General features: G+C 51.6%; 10 protein-coding genes across 10 annotated transcripts; 3 read left to right on the top strand and 7 right to left on the bottom strand.

The window, feature by feature from the left end:
- Nucleotides 1–732: 732 nt before the first annotated feature.
- BJY04DRAFT_226529 (cytochrome P450) lies at nt 733–2,416 on the bottom strand (the record flags this gene model as incomplete). Its single annotated transcript, XM_073718430.1, has 4 exons — nt 733–1,706; nt 1,752–2,004; nt 2,053–2,225; nt 2,305–2,416. 4 exons carry the CDS (start codon nt 2,414–2,416, stop codon nt 733–735), a joined length of 1,512 nt encoding a protein of 503 aa, XP_073573321.1.
- Nucleotides 2,417–3,844: 1,428 nt separating this feature from the next.
- Nucleotides 3,845–5,055, top strand: BJY04DRAFT_216329 (uncharacterized protein; the record flags this gene model as incomplete). Its single annotated transcript, XM_073715720.1, has 4 exons — nt 3,845–3,991; nt 4,053–4,585; nt 4,637–4,701; nt 4,763–5,055. The coding sequence occupies 4 exons, from the start codon at nt 3,845–3,847 to the stop codon at nt 5,053–5,055; spliced, it is 1,038 nt and encodes a 345-aa protein (XP_073573320.1).
- A 325-nt stretch (nt 5,056–5,380) lies between these two features.
- BJY04DRAFT_216328 (HSP20-like chaperone) lies at nt 5,381–6,024 on the bottom strand (the record flags this gene model as incomplete). The annotated part of the gene is made up of 3 exons (XM_073715719.1): nt 5,381–5,533; nt 5,668–5,930; nt 6,006–6,024. The coding sequence occupies 3 exons, from the start codon at nt 6,022–6,024 to the stop codon at nt 5,381–5,383; spliced, it is 435 nt and encodes a 144-aa protein (XP_073573319.1).
- Nucleotides 6,025–7,488: 1,464 nt separating this feature from the next.
- Nucleotides 7,489–8,037, bottom strand: BJY04DRAFT_216327 (uncharacterized protein; the record flags this gene model as incomplete). The annotated part of the gene is made up of 1 exon (XM_073715718.1): nt 7,489–8,037. The coding sequence occupies one exon, from the start codon at nt 8,035–8,037 to the stop codon at nt 7,489–7,491; it is 549 nt and encodes a 182-aa protein (XP_073573318.1).
- A 630-nt stretch (nt 8,038–8,667) lies between these two features.
- On the bottom strand, nt 8,668–9,159 carry BJY04DRAFT_216326 (uncharacterized protein; the record flags this gene model as incomplete). The annotated part of the gene is made up of 1 exon (XM_073715717.1): nt 8,668–9,159. The coding sequence occupies one exon, from the start codon at nt 9,157–9,159 to the stop codon at nt 8,668–8,670; it is 492 nt and encodes a 163-aa protein (XP_073573317.1).
- Nucleotides 9,160–9,830: 671 nt separating this feature from the next.
- Nucleotides 9,831–10,514, bottom strand: BJY04DRAFT_216325 (uncharacterized protein; the record flags this gene model as incomplete). Its single annotated transcript, XM_073715716.1, has 1 exon — nt 9,831–10,514. The coding sequence occupies one exon, from the start codon at nt 10,512–10,514 to the stop codon at nt 9,831–9,833; it is 684 nt and encodes a 227-aa protein (XP_073573316.1).
- A 2,381-nt stretch (nt 10,515–12,895) lies between these two features.
- Nucleotides 12,896–14,630, bottom strand: BJY04DRAFT_216323 (uncharacterized protein; the record flags this gene model as incomplete). The annotated part of the gene is made up of 2 exons (XM_073715715.1): nt 12,896–13,284; nt 14,153–14,630. The coding sequence occupies 2 exons, from the start codon at nt 14,628–14,630 to the stop codon at nt 12,896–12,898; spliced, it is 867 nt and encodes a 288-aa protein (XP_073573315.1).
- An 851-nt stretch (nt 14,631–15,481) lies between these two features.
- Nucleotides 15,482–17,869, top strand: BJY04DRAFT_216322 (uncharacterized protein; the record flags this gene model as incomplete). The annotated part of the gene is made up of 2 exons (XM_073715714.1): nt 15,482–17,141; nt 17,211–17,869. 2 exons carry the CDS (start codon nt 15,482–15,484, stop codon nt 17,867–17,869), a joined length of 2,319 nt encoding a protein of 772 aa, XP_073573314.1.
- A 469-nt stretch (nt 17,870–18,338) lies between these two features.
- Nucleotides 18,339–19,292, bottom strand: BJY04DRAFT_216321 (SDR family oxidoreductase; the record flags this gene model as incomplete). Its single annotated transcript, XM_073715713.1, has 1 exon — nt 18,339–19,292. The coding sequence occupies one exon, from the start codon at nt 19,290–19,292 to the stop codon at nt 18,339–18,341; it is 954 nt and encodes a 317-aa protein (XP_073573313.1).
- A 327-nt stretch (nt 19,293–19,619) lies between these two features.
- On the top strand, nt 19,620–21,862 carry BJY04DRAFT_216320 (Zn(II)2Cys6 transcription factor; the record flags this gene model as incomplete). Its single annotated transcript, XM_073715712.1, has 8 exons — nt 19,620–19,682; nt 19,734–19,757; nt 19,819–19,937; nt 19,981–20,357; nt 20,402–20,691; nt 20,745–21,152; nt 21,202–21,446; nt 21,511–21,862. The coding sequence occupies 8 exons, from the start codon at nt 19,620–19,622 to the stop codon at nt 21,860–21,862; spliced, it is 1,878 nt and encodes a 625-aa protein (XP_073573312.1).
- Nucleotides 21,863–22,275: the final 413 nt, after the last annotated feature.

Below are 22,275 nucleotides of genomic sequence, written 5' to 3'. Positions count from 1 at the left end.
TAGTTGTGTATCATCACGGCAGTTTCTAATTTGCCGGAAGACAACTATTAAATCCTGGTGGGACTATTTGCTGTTGTGTTTTTTCTCATATTCTACCTAACTATATTTTGGCCCAGGAAGGATACGTTCTGGCGGGACTGGGATGGGCTGTTGTTGGATGACTTTCGAGAAGAGGATGGGTATATATATACGTCGTGTGTTAGGAGATATTGAGTGGCATCGCGCGCTGACATGCTCCCGGGCGATAGATGCATCTAGCCCTATCAAGCATGAACTGGAGAATGTTCTTAGTATAGAGTTCAAGTTCCCTGACCGGGCGGACGGAGGAGAGATCTCATCACAGATGCCGTGTGCCAATTTGTGATGCTCAGTTCTTGCACGCGTGGTTTGACTGCTGCAGGTCTCGACGGCGCCCGATTGACCCTTTCGACTTAGGGCCACCACTTTCGGGGTTTGGCTGTAGCCACAAATATCTTCCTTGCTCAACATTGATGTGAACGCTGCTGTTACTCAGCCTAAGCCCAGATTCGAATATGGTCCTCGCTGAGGTGGGCGAGAAGGAGAGAGAGCGAAAGACCTGTTATTTCTCTTTCTACCAGGGACTACTCCGCGTACAATTTCATTCTCCAGGAGTCTCCTCTGGCACCAACGGCATGTACAGGTACGGAGACTCGTTATCTGATTAAACGAGAACATAAGGGCCTACACAGCCGTGCAAAACAATATATAAACCTAATCCCTCCTTGCCAACCAAATCTTCACCCCCCTCACCCTCACAAAAAAACTATTATGCGTCTCCCACTCCCTCTCCGGATCCACCAGCGAGATATCATACCTCGCCACCAGCGTCGCAAGCACCTTATACACCTGCAACAGGCCCAAATGCTTGCCGATGCAAACCCTACTGCCACCGCCAAACGTGAGGTCCGCAGCGGCCATCCGCCGTCGACGCTCCCTGAATGCACTTTCTGTTTCTCCGTTTGCATCGTGCAGCCACCGCTCCGGCCGGAATACGTCTGCGTCATCGCCAAAGATGGACGTGATGCGGGAGGTGATGTAGGGGTTCATGCCTACGATGGTGCCAGCAGGTATATATTGTCCGGTTGGGAGGGTGAGACCGCCGGCGGGGACGTATCGCTCGAGGGTCATGGCGACGGCGGGGTGGAAGCGCATTGCTTCGCGGATGACGGCTTCGAGGTAGGGGTATTGCCTGGCTGATTTGTAGGAGATTGGCTGTGTAGCTGCGGGAATTTCTGTCTTCAAGCGGTTCCAGATATCTGGATTCTTGAGACAGAGATATAACGCAGCCGTGATGGTGATGCTCGTTGTGTCCGCGCCAGCAACCATGTTGATTAACAGGTACGCGATGATCTGGGCGTCGTCAACGACGTCCGGATAGAGAGACTTGGCTTCGATGAACCGGTCGAGGAAGTCTGGCTTTGCAGGGTCGTGGTGTTCGTCTTTCTTTTGTAGTCTACTCACAAGGCGTTGCAGGGAGATGTTTGTGATTGTTCCAAAGGAGGGCGGGCCCAGGCGGTAGATTGGGTTCTTGTCTAGGATGCGATCAAGGATTGGCATCTGTCCGACCATAGCAAAGTAGTCCATTGATCGATTTGCTGTGTTGAGGGTGTTGTCGAAGTCGTAGCCCTTCTCGAGGTAGCCGATCGGCTGGCTGAAGGTGACTTTGCCGACGACATCCCAGGTGTCTGCGTCATGTTAGTGCTGTACCGGTAGGGACGGGGTGCTCATACAGAAGCTGATCCAATCGTCAATATCGCATGGCTGCTCCTGGCTGGAGGTATTGATGAACTTCTCCTCCAGCCGTTGACACAGATACTCAATCTGTTCGTCGATATGCGGCTCCAGCAAGAGAACGTCAGTCAAGGAATAATGTTTGGCAATCGGTCGCTTGTCCCGTGCATGCGTTTCTGGATCACATTCACTGAAGATGTTGTATAGTATCTTGCCGTTATTCTTGACGCTGCTGCCATGGTAGAACTCGGTCTGTAACCCATCAGCACATTGCATGTCATCCCACGAGCGAATCAATACCTTCAGATAATCCGCCTTGAAGTCGTATATCGTCTTGATCAACTCCGGGAAATCCAGATCTAGCACGTTGGGTGCAATCCGCACGACGGGACCGTGTTTCTTGTGCAGTGCGTGGATCACCTCGTGGTATCTCCCCTGTCGCACTTTGAGCATTCGCCAGAGGTTCGTCCATCCTATTGATACTAGCATTAGCGCTGATCAGAGAATTATCGAGACATCATAAGCGAAAGGACTGTGGTTAATGTGACAGACCAGCAAGAAGAGGGCCAGGGAAGCGTCGCAGCGGCGAGAGAAAATAAGTCGTGAGAAACCAAATCGGCAGCGCAGCCAAGAGCGTACAAAGCAGAGCTGTCTGGTTATACATCTCTTGTATCGAGGTGAAGGAAACCATCATCTTCCAAAAGAGTCTCAGGGAGATTGAGAAAAGTACCACGCAGAATCAAAATCGGGGGATATATACGCGTCTAGCGAGAGTGACTCCCACACAACGCGGCTCTACTGAAGTTACATCTGACGTGTGAGAGCGGTCGTCGCACGAAGGCGTTTTATGTGGATGGCATCGACTGGTTCTAACCAGCGCACGGCCGTTGCCTTGAGCCCAGTCATTCTCGTGTAGGTTAATGGTGCAACGGGCAGGGGTCGAGCGCGGGGATATAGTCTCCGAGTGAATGGTTGATGAGCTGCAGGTTGCACCAGCTCGTAAGCTATGACCTGTCAGCCTGCAGCAAGATCATTTCACATCCCTATTTGCCAGACCCTGAGCGGTGATAAATGTCGAAGATAGGAAAAAGGGCCAGCTGGAACGAGAGATGTCTTTAGCAATACTCCTTCCGTAGGGGTCGGTCAAGGTTTGTCCATACATTACTCGTTCAAATTATAGCCTCAAACGAGATGAACAACCCAACGGGCGTCTGATCTGGAACGAGTTATCTCTCGCACTTTGCGTTGCGTAGTTCTCGGCATTAAAACATCCCCTGCTGTAGAGCTCAATAATAGCGACCAGGACTTGCTAAGTGAGCTCTGGGGCTTAAGCGTGGCTAAGCAATTGAGAGAGATGGTGATGAATTTTATGTGTTTGGGCCGTAGAGATTGGCCGGATCAAGATAGCTCCAATGTAAGGATATCCGCATCGCAATCCATGTTAGTAGACTAATGTCTTGTTGAATAGCAGCGGGCATCCAGCGATTGGCCCTTCGGCTCTTCATGAGAAAGACCTGGCCAGTTGGCACACACTCGCTGCTGTCGCTCGAGCCATGGCCCTTTCCAGTTTAGGCATACGATCAACCAAGAAGCAATACGGAATCTTTTTCCGAGAAGGGTGCTGATGGCTCGGAACAGCTCGAAGCTTCCCCGGCAGTACGCCAAACATCAGGATGAGCCGATGGCCTGAATGTTAACTTCCCGTAGAGCTGCCAACGACCTGTGTAACCGGCACCGTGGTTCTTGTGCAATCAAAACCTGTTGAGGTACTGCATCATATTGAAGGGACTGGACGAGTATCATGGCTGAAATCGTCTGTTATACCAACTGCCAGAGATGGGATCGGGCCGCGACGATCATGTGCGCTCATTATGAGCCGTCAAGATGTGACTGCTAACTACTCATAGACCACAGGTCTAGACATCTTGAGTATATTGATCGGATTAAGGGGTATCTACACTATCTATTTAATTCCTCAATGTCTCGCCCCTGGGGAATATTGCAATTCTCCACGCTCGTTCAAAGTTGTAGTTTGCTATCAAAATCATCCGCTCGTTTCTTCCCACAAACCTCATTTCATTCATATATCAGAATGTTGGCCGGCAAAGGCATTCGTGCAGTGGCGGTAATGTGGGTGATGGTGTTCCTCTCCTTCATCCTGCTTCCCCTTCGACTATACACGCGCATCTACATCAACAAAGCCCTCGGCTTGGATGACTTTGTTTTCAATCTAGCCTGGGTAAGTTATCCTTGACCCCATCCATGGGCGACTCACGACCACGGTAGACTGACATAGCTAGGTCTTCCTCCTCCTCTACACCATCTTCGTCACCATCGCAGGTGCACACGGCTTCGGACAACCCATCATGACCTTAACCATGGACTCTGCCGTCCAAGCGATCTACATGGAAATGATCGGACAAACCTTCGCCGTGCTCGGAATGGCGATCGCAAAGCTCTCACTCGGCATATTCCTCCTCCGCATCGTCATCAAGCGGTGGCACCGCATCTCCATCTGGCTATCCATGGTGAGCTTATCGGTTGTGTCAGTAATGACAGCGATCATATTCTGGACGCAGCGGCTGCCGTCCCGATCCATTTATGATCCGCGCGTGCCTGGGCGAACGGTCATTGCAGTCACGCCCTTTTCTATTCTACTTGGCTGTCAGTCTCTCCCTTGGTGTCTATTGCTACATGCTGATGAGGACATTCTAGCATGGTGCGCGGCGGTCGACTTCTACTTCGCGCTTCTCCCGTGGCTGTTCATCTGGAACCTCAACATGAAGATGAAAGAAAAGCTTTCTATCGCGATTAGTCTCAGTCTGGGTTTCATGTACAACCCCCCTACCCCATTTCGGAACACCATTCACTAATATTTTTATAGAGCTTGTATCTGCGGCATAATCCGCACAATCGACCTCGGCGGGCTGTCAAGCAGCAATTACACCGGTATATCTCTCCCCTGGACCTCTCACCACTTATACGTATCCACTCTACTAACAACGAGCAGAAGATACCGTCGACCTAGTAATCTGGTCCGCCGTCGAACTGGCCGTGACGATCATCTGCGTCGGCATCCCTACCATCCGCCCCCTATACCGGACCGCCAGGCACGGTCCCAGCGCCAACAGCTCCGAGGGCAAGTATGTCAAACACAACGAGTCTGACCGGTCGTCGCGCTTCCGGATGCGGAACCTCGTAAGGGAGACGCTGGCTGGGGAGGCGGAGCTGTATACCACGGGGGATAATCGGAGCGATGAGGAGGTTCTTACGGGGCGATGTGGCGGGGAGGCGACTGCTTAGAGGGCATGTTTGCATGAGGGGGCCATATCCAGAGGTGTTAGATAAGGCTGATGCATGGAGGTGTGTGGTAGTGGCGTTCTCGGTTGTTGGGGCATGTAGGTAGGTGGACTTGAGAGGGTTCAGTCCCTCTGCTGCCAACCAACTGAATATCGGGCACACAAAATTGAATAGGTGCGAGATGGAAGGTTACGTAGTCGAATTAGAGTACTGACAGTTGGAACCCTGGCATCACCTAGTCACTATACAGCGGTGAACCACAGGTGACGATGAATAACTACGTGGAGGAAGTTAAAAGACCGGGTCAGTTAGTTATCTTCCACAGCTATCAATCGTCCTCATTCTTATCGCCCTTAATATCAGCCATCATCTTGTCAAAGTCCATGCCTCCTTGCCCGCCGAGTGTGTTGTCACCGAAGTCACCAAAGTCGTCGTCGAAGTCGTCATTTGCCTTGTCGTTCTGCTCGTCCTCGTCGATCCACTACCATCCACAGATCAATACAAATCACAGCCGTACTCGCATCAAAGACGGGGAGAAAGTATAGACCAACCTTGTTAAAATCCGTCTTCAGCCAAGGCAGTTTCGCCTTATCGCTCGACAACCTCGGCCAGTACTCGGCCTTCTTCTCTTTCTTGCGGGACGGCAAACAGCGAGCGGTCCGTAAACTTCCTCAAGCTGTGGTCGGGGTCGATCTCGGCGTAGAGGTTGAGTGTGAAGGTGTATTCCTTCTTTTCCTCGCCCGCGGTCGCGGAGAAGGTCAGGCGCTTGGCTTCGAGGTTGAAGACGAGACTGTTGGGGTTTGTGTTGGGGAGGTTGACGGTGAGGAAAACGACGTTCCTTGCCTCGTCTGTTGCGGAGGAGCGTTGAGCCCAGAGGACTGGTTAATTTGGGCCAGATGTTAGTTAAGAGAATAGAGAGGCAGTGGTGGGTGGATGTCATGAGGGTAACTCACCCTCTGGATGTGTAGACATTTTCGGAGAAACTCTTTCTAGGGGCGGAGGTTGCTCGATACACGGAGTATATCAGATCAGTCAAACAGGACAGTTGTTAAAGCAGGGAGGATGGTTAAAGCAAAGAACAAAGGTAGGGCGGCTTTAAAGCCACCGCAGCTTCCAAGGCTTGAGTGTCGACGCCATTACTACTTCACCACTGCACAACATTCAGAGTTCAATAGTTAGATGATGACATGCATATTATCTGGTGGATTGGGCAAATGGAAGAAACAGACTCAATCTTCATGTGCAGAATTGCTTTTTGACTTGCTGCTTGACGAGTACAGAGGTCATCCAAGGCTGCACGCGAGTGGGGTTGCCCAGTAGGTAGGTAAGTTAATGCTTGATCTTCGTTCATCACACTGTCACAACCATGGATCCCAAGGAGAAGTGATCAACAGCAATGGATCCGATCTCTCATCCGACTCGGTGCGATCAGCCCCTTGCTCCATCCAAACCCACGACTAGGTGACAGAAAATAACCAATCTTTCCTTAACCACTTCAGTTCAATGTCTTAAACCTCACCAGCTCCCTGCAGATCCGCAAATTGTCGAAAGGTGGGGCGTGGGTTGGCAGTTTTGACGCAGAGGGTAGACCGATTACACATTACTCCATTTCTTTTCTTTTTGTGGCGCAACAAACCTGCCGGCGTGGCATGATTGTTGGGCAATGACTCTAACGCAAGCTTGGTAGGCCTGTTTTTCTTTTGCTAAGATGACAATTCTTCTTTTCCTTCGATTTACGCATCGCTTTAAATCGACACCTGCGCCAGCGCATGTACATAATGTAGGAGCGCGTAAAACTACGTGGTGACGGTGACAAAGCAGGTATTAGCGAATTTCAATGAGCTACGGTTAAATCCAATTTGATGCAACCGACGTACACTACTTCCAGCCAGAAACTAAGAAAGCACTGAAGCTGGGTCTTTATAGCTGGAGTTTGGCCTAGTGCTGTGATATCCCAGCTCAACCGTACAGATGAATCTCCGTTGTAGCAAGCGGCCTCGATACAGTATACTGGTTATTGTCCGTTCCAACGTCAGGGTACTAAACCTACAGTACATGTTTCCTCCATTCGCCTGATATCACCATTCCACGTGACTGCTCAAGCCCTCATTCAAAACCATGCCATGTCGGCATAAAAGTGCGCATACCTGACAGGATTGTAGCTAAGCTCTTTTCCTGTTTACTGGATACTATGTGCAGACACTGACTTTTCATTCTGAATGCATCCTATCTTGCGAATCTGATATGGCTTTTTTTTTCCTCTTGAGAAACAAGAGAGAAGAGAGAACAGCATGTACGATAAGCCAGGTAGCCAGCCAACCTTAGGTACAGGGGAAATCAGATCAAAAATCAAAACCAAACGAATGACACACCCCCGCCCCCCCATACATAAACACCCCCTCTCTCTCTCCCACCACCACCACCCTCAACCTACATCTAAAACCGAACACCCGGCTGCACTGCCCCGCCATACCTGCTCACCCAGTAAACAGTAATATCATCCCAAACCTTCACCACCGTGCCCCTTCCGCAAAGCAGAAACCCCTGGATCCCGTGCGCCCACAGCCCCTCTGCCTTATCTCCTACCTTCGGGACCACCCCACTCTCACTCTTCAGGCACATCTGAGTCAGTTTCCACGCCGTCATAGCTGTCCAGGGCGGAGGACTGACCCAAGAGGCTGCCTCGAAGTGGTTTTGGACATCGGTGTCGGGATTCACCCAGATGACGCGGGGGAGGGTGAGGGGCTCGCGGTCTGCGCGGACGGAGCCGTGCGTTGCGTATATCCAGCCGTTTACGGAGAGTTCCTCGATGCCGAGGAGGCCGGAGAGAGGGAGTTTGGGGGGTTGGCTGGGGAGGTGGAAGATGTAGGTTTGTTCATCGGGGATGTTAGTAGTTTCCCTTTGGTTGGTTGTGTTGGCCGTGTTGCTGGCATTTCTGGCATTTCTGGCATTGCTGGCGTTGCTGGTGTTGGCGTTAGCCTCCATTTTGAATCACGTTCTGGGTAGTATATTGGTTGATTGAGCAGACGGTACAAAAGTCGCGCTATTGTGCTTGTTGTCGGTGGGGTCATTCTGGACAGGTAACCGGGTTTATATATACCAGGCACGCTGCATCGCTTTACTTCGGACTGACAATGGATTTGAGATGTGATACTGGACGAAGGCTTTGTCATCTACAAAGAAAGCCATTGTGATGTTGACAAACATATTCGCTCGAACGACTCTTTCAATACTGATAATGAAGAAAGAAACTTTCCAACAGGCCGCGGGGGATCGTTCTGCATAGGGTAATTCCCTTGCCATCCCCAGCTACCGAGACCCAGTAGCGTAGCTTTATAACTCCCTAATCCTCGCTCATCTACTCCCTGTGGAAGACATACCAATTCCTATAGGACTATGTTGATATTCCATCCAGCCTGAGACTGCATCTTCAATATATCGTAAATTGGATGGAAACAGCATAGAATGAATAATCAGAGAAATCAAATGATGCCTGATTTCAAGCCCTATGCGGCATATACACGAGAATACTCTTCCAGAACATCAAAATTGTTCGAATTACCATTTTCCGAATATACACAGTACACACATAGACAATATCACACCAATACGAGACTAAGTAGCAGAATCAACAATAGCAACCCAAACACCCTCCCAAACCCCCGTAACAACGCCCTTTCCAAACATAACCACCCCATCATCCCTTAAATACAGCCCCCAATCACAATCGCCTACTTTAGTACTTGATGCTCGGCACCACGAGTGCAGCACCTGGTCCACCAGGTCATCGTCCCACACAGGCGTGAATGTCTCCGCACTGGCTGCAGAGTCGGGCGCAGCCCAGACCATTGTCTGGAAATCTAGTATTTTCGTCACTTTACCCGATGCTTTGCGCATGGTGAGTTCTGTGTTATCGATGCCGGCGCTTTGGGAGCCGATGGGTGGAGGGGGTGGGTAGAATCCTTGGCCTTGGGTTTGGGCTTGGGTAGTGCTGGGCGGGAGCCAAGTTAGAGTGCCGATTGGGGGTTCTGCGATAAGTTCTTGTGTTAGGTTGTGGGTTTGGCCGAAGAAGTCTGTGAAGATGGTAGGGATGGTAGTATTCGTCATCTTGGTGTGTGCAAGGAGCTGGTGATTTGGGATAGAGGCCTTGTTGGGTATAGAGAGGAGGGAAAGTATTCTTCTTGGGCTCATTATTGATATGAGGCCAGTACGCATGATCTGCTTCCGACGACCGTTTTAAACCATGTAGCAGGGATCGAGCACTGCATTTACCCTCTTCACTATCAACATGGCTATTCTTTGTTCTGCCCTGTTTTTGCTTCAGATTGTTTGTAGCTGACACGCTCTTGGGTTTGTGGTCTCTTTGTATGATTGGCCCCTGGCCGGACGTGGTCAAAAAGATGAAACCGCTGAAAGAACGCTTTCATGTTCAACATAAGGGATCGTTCATCTATCCTTGTATAGCATAATGAATATGCCGCTAAGATGAAGCTGCACTACTTGGTCTACAGATACTACAACAAGCCAAGTGACAACTACCAGAGCCACCAACCAGATTTCCTAGTTTAGTCGGTGTCCAATCCTCCGCATGCAAGAGTATATTCTTATACCTGGCGATGCTGTATGTTTTCCATGGAGGCTCACCATCACTGTATCAATAATGGTCCATACTTTACCAGATACAGCACACCTAAAGAAACAACTGTACCTTCAAACCAAACCAAAATCACTAGAAACCCTGCATAAAACGCGTCAGCCAAAGACCAGAAGGAAAACCCTTACCTGAAGCCTAAACTAGGCATCGTTCCATCTCGCGGATCCCTCCTCACAACCAGATTCCCATCAACCTGCTGCACCTGGTTATGCCCGCTCTCATACTGACTTTCACTCTGGCTCTGACTCTGACTCTCACTCTCAACATCATCACCCCCCACATCCATCTGGTTCCCATTGCCATTCCCAAATTGGAACAACCCCCTTTCCCCAACCCCAATCGGGCCATCCACCTCCGTCTCATCCTCACTCCCAACCCTAGACGACCCCCTCTGCACAACCGCAACACTCACATCTTCCCAAAGACTCCCCACCCTCCCCGTCCCGAACCTCACCACCCCCGTGCCATCCAACCAAAGCCCATCATGCAAGTCTCCGATCCTGATCCCCCTCAGCAACCCCACCCAATGATTCTGCAGGTCCTCGAACTCCTGCATCGTGATACTGGGCAGAGTCTGCTCGTCTTCAGGCGTCATGGGGAAGACGAAGACCATAGCTGGAAAGTCGACGGCGTCGGTGACTGTGCCGACTGTGCGGACGATGGACTGGTTGAACGCTGTGGTTACGCCGGCGCTTTGGGTGCCTGGGGCCGGGGAGATGCCGGTTGTGCCGAGGGGTGGCTCGCCTGCTAGGGGGGAGGGAGGGCGCGGGGGAGGGGAGAAGAGTCTTCTTGTGAATCTTCCGGTCATGGTTTCTGTTTGTTAGTATAGTTCAATTCCGTAGTATGGATGGTTGTTAGTCTGGTTTAGCGGTTAGAATTTGGTTTGACTGGCTGGTTCCATGAGTCATGATCTTCAACTCTATATATACCACGCCTGCTTGTTTGTGGATTAGAACTATACAATGGCTTTATGTCATCGTCTTTGGAGTTGTTGTTGTTTTACCGTTTTCGTGTTGTTTTTCAAATACAATGTCTTTTGTTTGGACAATGAAACTTTGTTACTCACAACAAAGGCATGCAAGTGGGCATTGGAAAACATGTACTTTTTTCTGCTTGTACGTAAGAAACAGAATGTTACGAAGGCTCTTGGGTTCTGTAGTATCCAAACATGCCCAGTATTAAGCCCGTCGAATGGCATATGCCTAATTGTGACAGCACACGGCCACATGGCATGCTCAAGAAGGTGTTCTGGTATTGAGAAGATAAAGAGGGTAGAATCTCCTAAGAAGCCACGGAGTCAGGCCACTCAATAGAGCGCATGTAGAGCCTACTCTGTAGGCAACAGATCCCGCCGTTAAGCCCATCAGACAACATGAGAATATACCTGGAAGTTCCCACCCCCGGCCTAGCCCTAACACACATATCGACTCACTCTCCAATTCCAGGCGCAAAGCGTCAAGGCATGCTCATCACGCAAAACAATAATATGTTTATCTTCACCTTTCCAGCCCCTATTATCCAGAGTGCACCTAGCTCGTCGTTCACCTCCGTCTATCATTTGTCCTTTCCTAACTTCTCCAGGTACCCACCGAGGGCCATTCCTCTCTTGTCCTCTAGACCGAGATGTCTCCGACTAAGCGCTGACCACCACGCCCATACCAACCTTAGCGCCAGCGAGCGGTAGTTGGCTATAAGTGGCATAGCCATGCTGTCATGGATGTCTAGGGTACTTGCAGTGGAATGTTAAGAGTACCTACTACCATCTGACTCTTTGCAAATTACACGGCCTATATTATATCAATTCCGTCTTATGCGGATCGCCTATGGTTGGGCCAAGTTGTCTCTTTGTCAATATGTACATGGGTCGGGCGTGGCAAAATAACTTCAAGTGTTTCCTGGGGTGTGGCAGGCACGACTACGAGGGTTGCTCCTTCCTCCGGTGGAAATTCACCCACTATAAGTACGAACATGGAAGGCGCGACTGGGTGCCCCAGGTGGGTGCATCTGAGCGAGAATGGCAGGAGCAACACGTCACAGGCACCTCCCGTTCTGTCGCAATAGACCATGGGTGTTGGCATATCTTCATCGTTCAATCTATCCATCTATCTTCGTCCTGGAGGTAAGTACAATGGCCAGTACGTGGGCACGGGATTGCTTCTTATCTCAGCATTCTAAGTTTATATCTGGTAAACTCCATCTAACTACTCCATCAACGAAATCCGCTTATGCAGTAGAATACACAGCAGTAACTACAACAATAGAGACAGCTTTGGAGTTCCAAGCAAACACTCATCCCTCTTCCTCGCCCCCGCCAAATGGCCACGCCTCATACGCAGTAAGAGTCAGCACAATAGACAGAACAGGGTCAATATCAACTGGCGGCCTCTCCTGTACATTTTGCTTTCTCTCCGTTTCATCCTCGTATCCGTTTCCGGGATATTTCTCGGCGCCATCAGCTGGCGAGCATCGATCGACCTTCTTGTTCGGTTCTTCGCGCGGCGGCAGTTCGGTTTGACAAGGGCGCTACAAATGTCAGCATTCTGCTACTTACTAGACGCTATGTTGGATTTTTGTTACCTTTTCCTTTTCGTTGACCTGGTGCTTGCAGTGTGAGGTGCAGGCGTCGCCGCTATCGCCGCTACCCAGGGATATTGCATTTCGGCGCGCATCAGGGCTAGCGTTGTGGCCTAGTGAATTGAAGAGTGTTTGCTGGCAGGTGCACTGGGTGCTTTCAGTATTCTTGGTGTCAGACATGGTGGTTACTGGGGTGTTTCTGTTCGTAGATTGGTGGTGGTTCATGAGCATGGAGTGGCAGGGCGGTGGTTGATAAGGGGAAGGAGCTGGACGTGGCATTTAGTAGGAACTTATACTGTAGCCTGTATAAAGGTTAAGTGGCAGTTCCTTTGTCCCGGGATTGACTCATAGTTCACGCAGCGCCGTTCACAAGGGCCTTTGTCGCGGCTTTGTTGGAAATCGCGCATCCCGGCATGTTGCTTTCTACCGCTACGGGAGTTTGTTATCTCCTTGATGGTCAAAGGGGTGTTGTTGTTGTGCTTTCCCCGAACTACCATGTTGATCAGTAAAACGAATGTCCATTTTTTCTAGTAATCCACTTATAAGATCCAAACCAACCCACTCTATCCTCCCTACACCACAATCAATTTTCACAGACAACAACCAACTACAAACTCACTGACTCCCAGGCACAAAAGTCTTCGGAATAACCTCAAAGAAATGGCCCGGCATCCTCTCCACAACATCAATCCAAGTATGCGCACTGCCATCCTTGAGCACCTCAACCGCAACAACAGTCCCAAACCCTCTATACAGCACGCCATCCGCCTGGTACCATCCAATGCGCTGATCCCCGATATCCGCCGGCCGCCTCGTCGGCACCGGGTGTTCAGGATCACTGAAATCAGGCATGGGCTCGTTAGTTGCCGGATCGATGAAATCGAGCGGGACGCTGGGCGTTGGCTCGACTTGCACCCAGAGCTCGTTGAGCTTTTCCTCGACGATGATAGCGCGCACGAGGCCCGTGCCGAAGTAGAAGATTTTGTTGGGGGCTTGGAACCAGCCTTTGTGGAGGGTGTGTAGGGATGGGGGTCCAGTGGTTGGGGGCGGGGAGGAGGGGGAGGGTGCAGTTTAGAACTTTGGGCATGGTGGTGGTTGGTTGAGAGGTGATTGATTGGGTTTGAGTTGTTGGAGTGGATTGTTATGATGGGGAGATGGGTGGATGGATGGCCGGAGTAGGGTTGGTGGTATACTGAGGGTTATTTATATCTTGCTCTGGGGTTGGTATATCTGTGGATGTCTTTGTATTCTCCCTATGGTTAGGAACCTCATTGGAATGTCTTTATAATGGTTTTGATTTGAATCCTCCTGTAACTGGTTCTCTTTCACGATATCCTAGATTCTTTGTTCCATACTCGAACAGAGTATATTGTGAGCCATGCAACCAATTTGCGCTCTTTGTTATTGTCTTCTTGACTCAAATCTTCCAGTTCAGCGAGTGGCTGGGCTGTATCAACGATTTTCCGTCATATTATCATATTCCTCCGGGGCTTCTAATAGAAAAGCCTGCGTTCTTCTTCACAGATGGTGTCTCGTGTTTAGATAGCAGAGAAGAGAAATGACCCCAGTAGGAGCCATAAGGTTGGCCTCAACATTGACATACAATTCAAACAGCACTATATGGGATTCCAGGTGCGAGACCCTCAGAGTGGCCTAACCCAACAAGTTATACAATATTATAATACAAGCCCTCCGATAGCTTCAACCGATAGGTGTACTAAACAATGCAGGAATCACGACAGAAAAGGGCAGCTGCAACGTTAAGCCAAGCTACGGATTAACTCTATTATTTCATCAACCTTACTACGCACGACTAGTAGTATATCAGCGTCTCATGCGAATGCTAACATTCAGTTTCCGCCTAGTTTGCACCTCCTTTCAGTGCACCCTTTTCAATTCCTTCCAGCCTCTCAATCCAAACCACCTTCCCAACGTGCACAACCTTTCCATATCCAATCTCAATATTCCCCTCTTGATCCTCATGAAATCCTGTCCCCATCTGTCCCACTATCGGCCTGCTAGAGCGGAACAATTGTACCGGGTAGGTGGGAGGCTGACCCCGCTTGTTACGCTCCTCGAGATGTTCAGCGATGTGTTCAAGGCGGAGGCGGAGGCAGGGGAGGGTTTGCTCTTGGTGGCAGCTGCTACATGGGGGGTGTGGGCTGGTTCGGCGGGGGTTGGGTGATGTGGTTGTTGTTGCAGTGGTGGTAGTGGTGGTAGTGGTGGTAGTGGTGGTAGTGGTGGTAGTGGTGGTAGTGGTGGTAGTGGTGGTAGTGGTGGTAGTGGTGGTAGTGGTGGTAGTGGTGGTAGTGGTGGTGGTCTCGGTCGTAGTGGTGTTTTTGCGACCCATTTTGCTCTTGTTAGGGAGTAACTTGTGGGAATAGACTACAGCGAAGATCTCTTGCGCAGACAGGGTGTATCTATATCTTTTCTCAGATTAGTTGTTGGCACAGAGCTGTGTAAATGACTTTGGTGTTCTGCTTTGTATCTGATTCATGCAGAGACAAAGTGACCATAATCTTTTTATTCTTATCTGGGAATGTTTCAACCTAAGATTGTGGCGCGCAGTCTTTGTAGTGTAGTATGAGTCAGATCGAGAGATGTAGAGCTTTGCTAGCCCTGGAATCTGTATGCCCCTCAGGCTATGCGCAAGATGCGACTCATAATGTGTACTGCAGCAATAGTGACGAGGGCTCGAAGTACACAATCCATCTATGAAAGAAGCACCGGTGGTACTTTCAGTACTGACATGTGTGAACTAATCTTGAGCAACAATATCTGACGTCTAGCTCAAGGACGGTCAAGAACATCACCACATTATGTCATTTCCTGGCAAGCAACCATGGGTTAGTTGGAGATAGGGTTTCAGTCCGAATAAATTATACGACGGGAGGTCATCTCCGGCCAAGGCACCAGCATCTCCCAGTAGCCCTAAGTTCACCAATCGATTCGTGGATCTATCATGCGACACGCCAGGAACTTCCAGCCCATCATACACTTTCTGTCAAGCTTTTATCCTCGTCATCGACTTATTCAGCCGCATGATGATCCTCCCTCTCGTTCCGACTCCTTTTCCGCCCACTCTTCCATCCCTTCCATTCTCAACATCTTCAACACCCTCGCTCCTGACAGATAGTGTCAACCCATCTCATCTCAACACCACCCCATCAGCACAAGAAACCAACTTTCATCAAACATACGATGTCCTCCAACCCTCCCTCTCAGCCCTCCGGCTCCGCAAGCCACCTCGTTTCCAACACATCGGACTACACGCCGGGAACGACCTCCAACCCAGCCTCGCACCCCGTCCGCCATCGCCTCCCAAAAACCCGAAACCACAAACCGAACGATTCTCCCCACGGTGACGACCCGTCGTCCGTTTACACCGGAGACCCCGCCACCACCAGGCCAGGGTACACGGCCTACGGGTACTACACTATGGCGGCAGCCTCCTATTACCGCGACCCGCACTACGCCAGCTACGCCAGCCCATACCCAGTAAACCCATACGAGAACCCACTCCCCTCTCGACGTCCAACCTACGAAGAAGCGAGAGATCATGAGAGCTCCTGGTATTCCCCGCGTTTTCGTCTGTCTGAGCATCCACATCCACATCGACCCTTCTATGACGTATCCGGCGCCAGCGGCGCCTTTCACGCCGGTGATACCAGCAACGAACGAGATGGACACGTCAAGATACCATCCCCCGGTATAAGCGGGCACGGTGATTCCACGGCACGTCAAGACGTCTGGGAACAACCTTCGTCTGCGTCCGAACCTCCATTCGGATCTGGGAATCTGCAGAGTGGCAATACAAACACCGATGAAGGACGAGGCGGGTACGCCGGGTACGGCGAGCCCTACCACCGGGTACCCCAGAATCCATTCACCAGTGGGCTTGGTCACCGTGTGCAAAACAATACAGGTAGCGAGACTTTCAAATGCTGTTCTCGGCATGAGAGCGCGAGCGCGAGCGGAAGCGACTGCCATAGCTATAGCGATAAGCGGAGCCGTGCCCTCAGGCGGGTAAAGGGGGCGATCAGGAATCGGTCTGTGCGGTATGTTATGCCGTGGGAGCCGGAGCCTGGGGATGAGGATGGAGATGAAGATGAAGATGAATCCGCATTTGAATCTGCATCTGCCTCGTTGCATGTGGGCGATCCGTTCCTCGCCCGCAAAGCACACCCGCCGCTTGCACCAGTCTCCAGCAGCCAACCCCGTGAAGCAAGGAAAGCCTGGTACGAGATGGAGCTTAATCACTGGCAGCAGTTTGGGACCGGGAGTTCTGCTCTGCCGTCTGGGCACGGTGACCACCCCGAGCCAAGTAATGGAGAGGCTCCCTCCTCGTGCTTCGATTCGGATTTCAGGATGGAGGACCGTGGGAGCCGGGATTGTCGTGATGGCGGAGGGAACGACAGTGACACGGACTCCGACTCGACGGCCGTTCCGTCTGGATTCCCACGGCAGACAGGCCCGGGGGAGGCGGGTGAGGGTGAAGAATCCTACTCCGAGGCGATGATCTACTGGGACGAGGATATGCTTTTTGGACCTCCGGTTTATGATGACGCCGACGACGCTGACGATGATGATGACGATGACGAGTGGGAAGATGACGACGACCTCGAAGATTCCAGCAGCGATAGCGATAGCGGTGATAGCGAGGAGAGTGATGTGATTAGCGTCCTTAGACGTGAGGGTCGAGCTGAGCGGAGCAGAACCTCCAACGCGGTCAACAGCCTCAACGACAGCACGGACGAGGGAGAGGCAGACGATGAAGAAAGCACTCGTAATGGCGGCTCCACAGCCTCAGATGAGACGTCCGGAACGCTGGCAGAGTACGAAACTGACCTGGAGACCTTTGGTGAGTTAACCACCATCAACAACATACTTCCAGCTTTGAACAGACTGGTCTAACATACCTCGCTATAAGATCTCACGAACAAAGTCCCATCCATGCCCAACACCAGCACCAGCCCTAAAAGCACATCACTCCTCAACCCCACCTTCACCTCCCTACTCTCACTCCCACCATCCGCCTTCGTCACCCACCCACTCATAACCAACATCCTCTCCAAGCTAACCCCCGCCGAAACCATCTCCCTCCTAACCGACCCCGACAAACTAAACCTCCCCCTCCCCTCCTTCCCCACCTGGCTGGAGATAAGACAAACAACAAACTACACCCTCTGCGTGCACTGCCCCGACGGCCCAGAGTCCATGCCGCCGGCCGTGAAGGCCCTGAACTATTACATGAGTAAGACTTGCATGCCGCCGGCTTCCACTGAGGTCAGGGAAGAGGAGGTTGATAATGTATCTGAGATGCAGAAGATGGATTCTTCGGCTTTGGTGGCGATGTTGCAGGGTGTTCTTGCTGAGATGGGGACGGACGAGATCTACAGGGTTGTTGTTGAGCCGAGGGTTGAGGGTTCGGACGCAGAGGCGGAGGCGGAGGGGGGTTTCACGGAGCTTGTTGAGGCTGAGCTTCCTAGAAAACGCTCGGATGGTTACGATGAGAAGCGCGAGACGAAGGCTCTCAAGTCAGCGGGCGAGGGGGGGCTGGGGAGGTGCAAGTACTTTCCACTCAACTGAACGGTACATCAGTCCATTGCTGCATTGACAGAGGTGTTTACTGACGCAATTGTGGCCTGTTCGATGTTTTGCTCTCTATTCTATCTATGTCCGGGGTGAGGAATGATTTGAATCTGCTCTGTTGAGTTCTATTTGTCGTTGTTCGCAAGCTATTATAAGACAGCGCCTGTTAGTTTCTCTCTGTGTTATTTTGGACTGGCTTCAGGTACGGGTATGGATTTTCGAGATTCACAGACGATTTGCATGCATCTTTTGGTTGGTTTGTGTACTGTTTGCTGGGATGTCACTCCGGATGTTACTCGGTTTTTAAACATGCTAGCTAGCTAGCTCGTATTTCGATCTCGTTCTTATTGATCGCGCGCCAGAAGATGTATTACTATAGTAGTAAGAGCAGCTCATTAATCCTTTCATTGGCATCTAAGCTACAAGCAACATAGGGGCTTTTACACAACAAAGTATATATTCCCTTCTAGGAATCAATGACAGCGTCAAAGACATCAGCGATCCTTTTCTGAGGTATGCCCAGCTTGACAAGTGGTTCACTAGTAGGCCAGTCCTTCCATTCTCCCTGCCAGGCTGCATCAAAACTCGTGTATAGAGTGGACACGAGATTCTTCGAGACACCGGCCTCGACAGCAGACTGAACCGTGGAGTCGAACAAAGATGTATCCTTATAGCGGACCTCATTCACCTTGGTACCAATAGCCTGCTCAACCAGCTTCAGAGTATCCGCCCCGGTAATGTCTTCCGGTCCATTAAGCGTATACCGGCCCCTGTTATAGACCGCAGGGCTCTCGCTCATAAGCAGATGAGCCGCAACAACACCAACATCACCAGGATGGACAACAGGAAACGGCATGTCTTCCGCAATCGCCAGCCTCAGCGTCCCCTGCTTCCCTGTCTCACGGAACCTCTTAACAAACCCAACCGCATTCCTCAAGTAGTCGGTCATAAACAGATTCGGGCGGATGGAAGTCCACAGCAGCGCCTCAAATTCCGGGGCGCTGAGCTGCTGCTCAACAGCCCAATGCGACCTAGTGTAGAAGGCAGGGTTGTTGCTGCGCAGGTTCATCGGCGCGGTTGCAATCCGCACGTGGTATTCGACACCGGCGATTAGAAGGGCAACGTTGAACTCGGATTCCTCGCTGAAATGCTGGAGTGAGGCTTGCGGGGCGAGGAAAGACCGCTTGACCTCGTGTTGACGAAGCCAGGATGCTGTGATCTCTGTGTAGCTTTTCTCGAGCACTTGGACGTGTGGGAGCTTGGTGAATTGCTGCGGTGCGGCGCCGTTCTTGTCGCGGGTGAGTGCGAGAATCTGGTATCCGGCGAAGGCCTGGTTGGCGTCCACAAGCTGTGAGAGGGTCTCGACGACACTCGCGCCGGTGTTGCCGGTGGAAGCAGCTACGAGGATGGAGGGTGGCATGATTGCAGCGGTAATATATGAACGGGGACTATTATTTCGAGGTGATATCTGTTATCCGTGGCGTCCGTTGTCTCTTTTATAGGTGAAGCCGTCATCTCCTGAATAACGTGAGCCATCAAAGCCACCAACTCCTGATAGACACCATACGCACCGGATCTTACATCTGCAAGGAAAGCCAACTACGTGGGATACTCGTCCTGCCAAGTGCCCAGCCATAATCAGCAGCCGCGGAAATCCGCGGGGTTCCATCGGTTTGTCATCATATTTAAGCCCTCTCTCAGCCATCAACTTGGGCTTTCATCACTCCACATCCAGACAGATTGCAATATGGACGTCCGCGGATACCCAACAAGTGCGCGCCCCGGGCGCCCTCCAATCGCCCGTCGATCGGTACGAATCGGTCTCATCCTCAATCAGTGCTTCCGAGGCTGACAGCTACAGTGTGACCAGTGTCGCACCCGCAAGGTAGGCCATTCTCCTCTAATGTAGAGACAGTAGCTGACCCGGCCTGACCTGACCTGCGCAGATAGGCTGTGATAGGTCCTCCCCTTGTTCCAACTGCGTGTCTGCCCGGCTTGACTGCACGCATAGCACCGTCGCGCCGCGCGCAACCCCAAAGCCAAAGCTGCTCATTTCAACGGAATAGTACGTTCAGACGCTTGGTATTTCCTAGCTCACGACTCGGCAGCGAACAGAAAATGAACGATGTTGCTCGTGACATCGTCACCATCAAGGACCTTCTGCGGAGGATTGACCTGCGTAGGGACGGGTACGATGCCGTAGCTGAAACCTCCGATTGGAAGGCCGTGCCTGAGAGCGAGCATCCAGCTCCTGGGATTATTCCCCTGCGAGATCATTCGGCCCATATCATTGACTTTGTCAAGGCGGTCGTCGATGGGGTCCCCGTCCAGTCTGGCTCAAATGAGGTGACGGCTTCGTTGCAGAGTCTTGTCCGGTCCGTGGAGATGCCAGATCCAAACGAGCTGCTGCCTCAACGGCAAGACGCGCATCCGGTCAGAATGCCTGAGGTAGATGATGTAGTAAAGCTCATCCGTTGGGCAAAGAGTAAGCGATCCTGATAGTCCTGGCTTTATACTAACCCGCAACAGGCCATAGGTCACACAGCAGAGTGGTATGGATCAGCAGAATCCTTCCACTGGAGATATACGAGGACATCTGCCGAAAGGTGTTCTTCGCAACGAGTGAGTACACGGACGTGGATCTCATCATTGCCAATAGCTTCCTCTCATACATGTTTGCCGAGCACGCGGTCATATACGGCGACAGCAGGTCCCGAGGCTACTGTGACCTCTGCCGGTCGACCCTGGGCGTGCTGCTGCACCGCCTCCCCCTCGTCCTACCAGCATCGATGGACGTCATCGCCGCGCTGACATTTGGCGTGTGTATCTTCCGGTGATGGGCTAAACGCTACTCCAATTCTGACTCTCCCAGTCACTACACTCCGTTGAACAATCCAAAGTCACCCAGGCCTGGGCTCTGATATCATGCGCCCTGAGCCACTGCCAGACCCTCGGATACCACCGACTCCACTCGGCAAACACCTTCAGTGATACCCATCATAAGGCTCAGCAGCGCCTATTCTGGACCGTGCTCAGCTACGAGAGTGGACTTTCGCTGCGCCTTGGTCGGCGGTCCGGCATCTGCGATTCCGATATCACTCTGCCGGTCGATCCAGCAGAGCCACGGTCCGTGAAAGTCTCCCGGATACAGCGCAAAGCGTATGACCATCTATACAGCGCATCAAGCAGCAACCAGCCCGCAGAGTACCGCACCCATTGGGCATGGGAGCTATCAGAGGAACTGCGAGGGCTGATTAACCAGACGCGCGCCGAGATATCCGTAACTACATCCTACCTTGAATGAGCACTGCGCTAACCAATGCTTATAGGAGGCTCCAAGCCTGGAACACCGGGACCAAAACCCCCTCCGAACCCTCTATCTCCGCGCCGACATGGTCTGCCACTCCTCCCTCCTAGTCTTGATTCTGCGGGTCCTCCCCTCAACCGTCGACCTCAACACCGGTGTTGACGACTGCGTCACGGCGGCTCGCAACACGCTACAGCTGCACCAGGCGTGTCTGGACAGTGTACAAGCGTGTAAGGATCCCCACCTCGTAACCAGATATATCACCTGGTAAGCCAGCCTCCAACCTACGAGCCGCGAATCTCCAGGCTGATGGGTAATCAACCCCGCGCAGGGCCATACTGCACACGCCATTCGTGCCGTTTACAGTTCTATATCTGCGAGCCGTGCAGCTCCTTGATTACGCGGATCTTACTCTGCTTGAAGCGTTTTCTGCGTCTCTGAAGACTTTGACGGGGACGGATACCTACTCGCGGTTGTATGAGTTGCTGTGTCAGTCTGCTCGGATGTACATTGACTCCAGCCTGGGACTGGAGATAAATGGGGCTAGTCGGTTGGGGGTTCTGGGCTTTGATGGTGAGGCGCTGCGGGGACAGGGATTTGATAATGCGGGCTTGTTTGATGCTGGCGGCTGGTATTATGGGAACCAGCTTATGGGTGTTCTTGATGATGATCTGCGGTTTTGAAATGGTTTTCGGGGGTCTCAGCGGGAGCTCGGGGGCTTGAGGATAGTATAGAGTTGATAGGATCTTGTCTTCTTATAGTGAGGTAGTGGCAGGCACGTAACCTTTCATCCACCAGCATGTATCTGAATCCGGGCAGGGTGCTCATCTTCATGAATGGTGGGACTATTCTCCGAGTCATGTTGCTACAGGTACAATGAACGAGTGGCAGTGCTCAGGGGTGACGAAGCTTCTAGCCAACTTGCAGTGTACATTATCTCTTTCTCTGAACTCAGAAGGTATGGATTGAATCCACCCAAATCCTCATACACGACCCAGTGGCCATCATCAATATCAATAGCACAAGCCTTATGACCTCCAGAGTCGGGGTCTAGCCTTCTTAGTTTACCTAGGAGCACTACTGCGGTCAAATAGTA

Source organism: Aspergillus karnatakaensis (genome assembly GCF_047715665.1).
Source record: "Aspergillus karnatakaensis strain CBS 102800 unplaced genomic scaffold BJY04scaffold_14, whole genome shotgun sequence".
NCBI lineage: Eukaryota > Fungi > Ascomycota > Eurotiomycetes > Eurotiales > Aspergillaceae > Aspergillus > Aspergillus karnatakaensis.
This window is presented reverse-complemented; position numbering and strand designations above follow the sequence as displayed.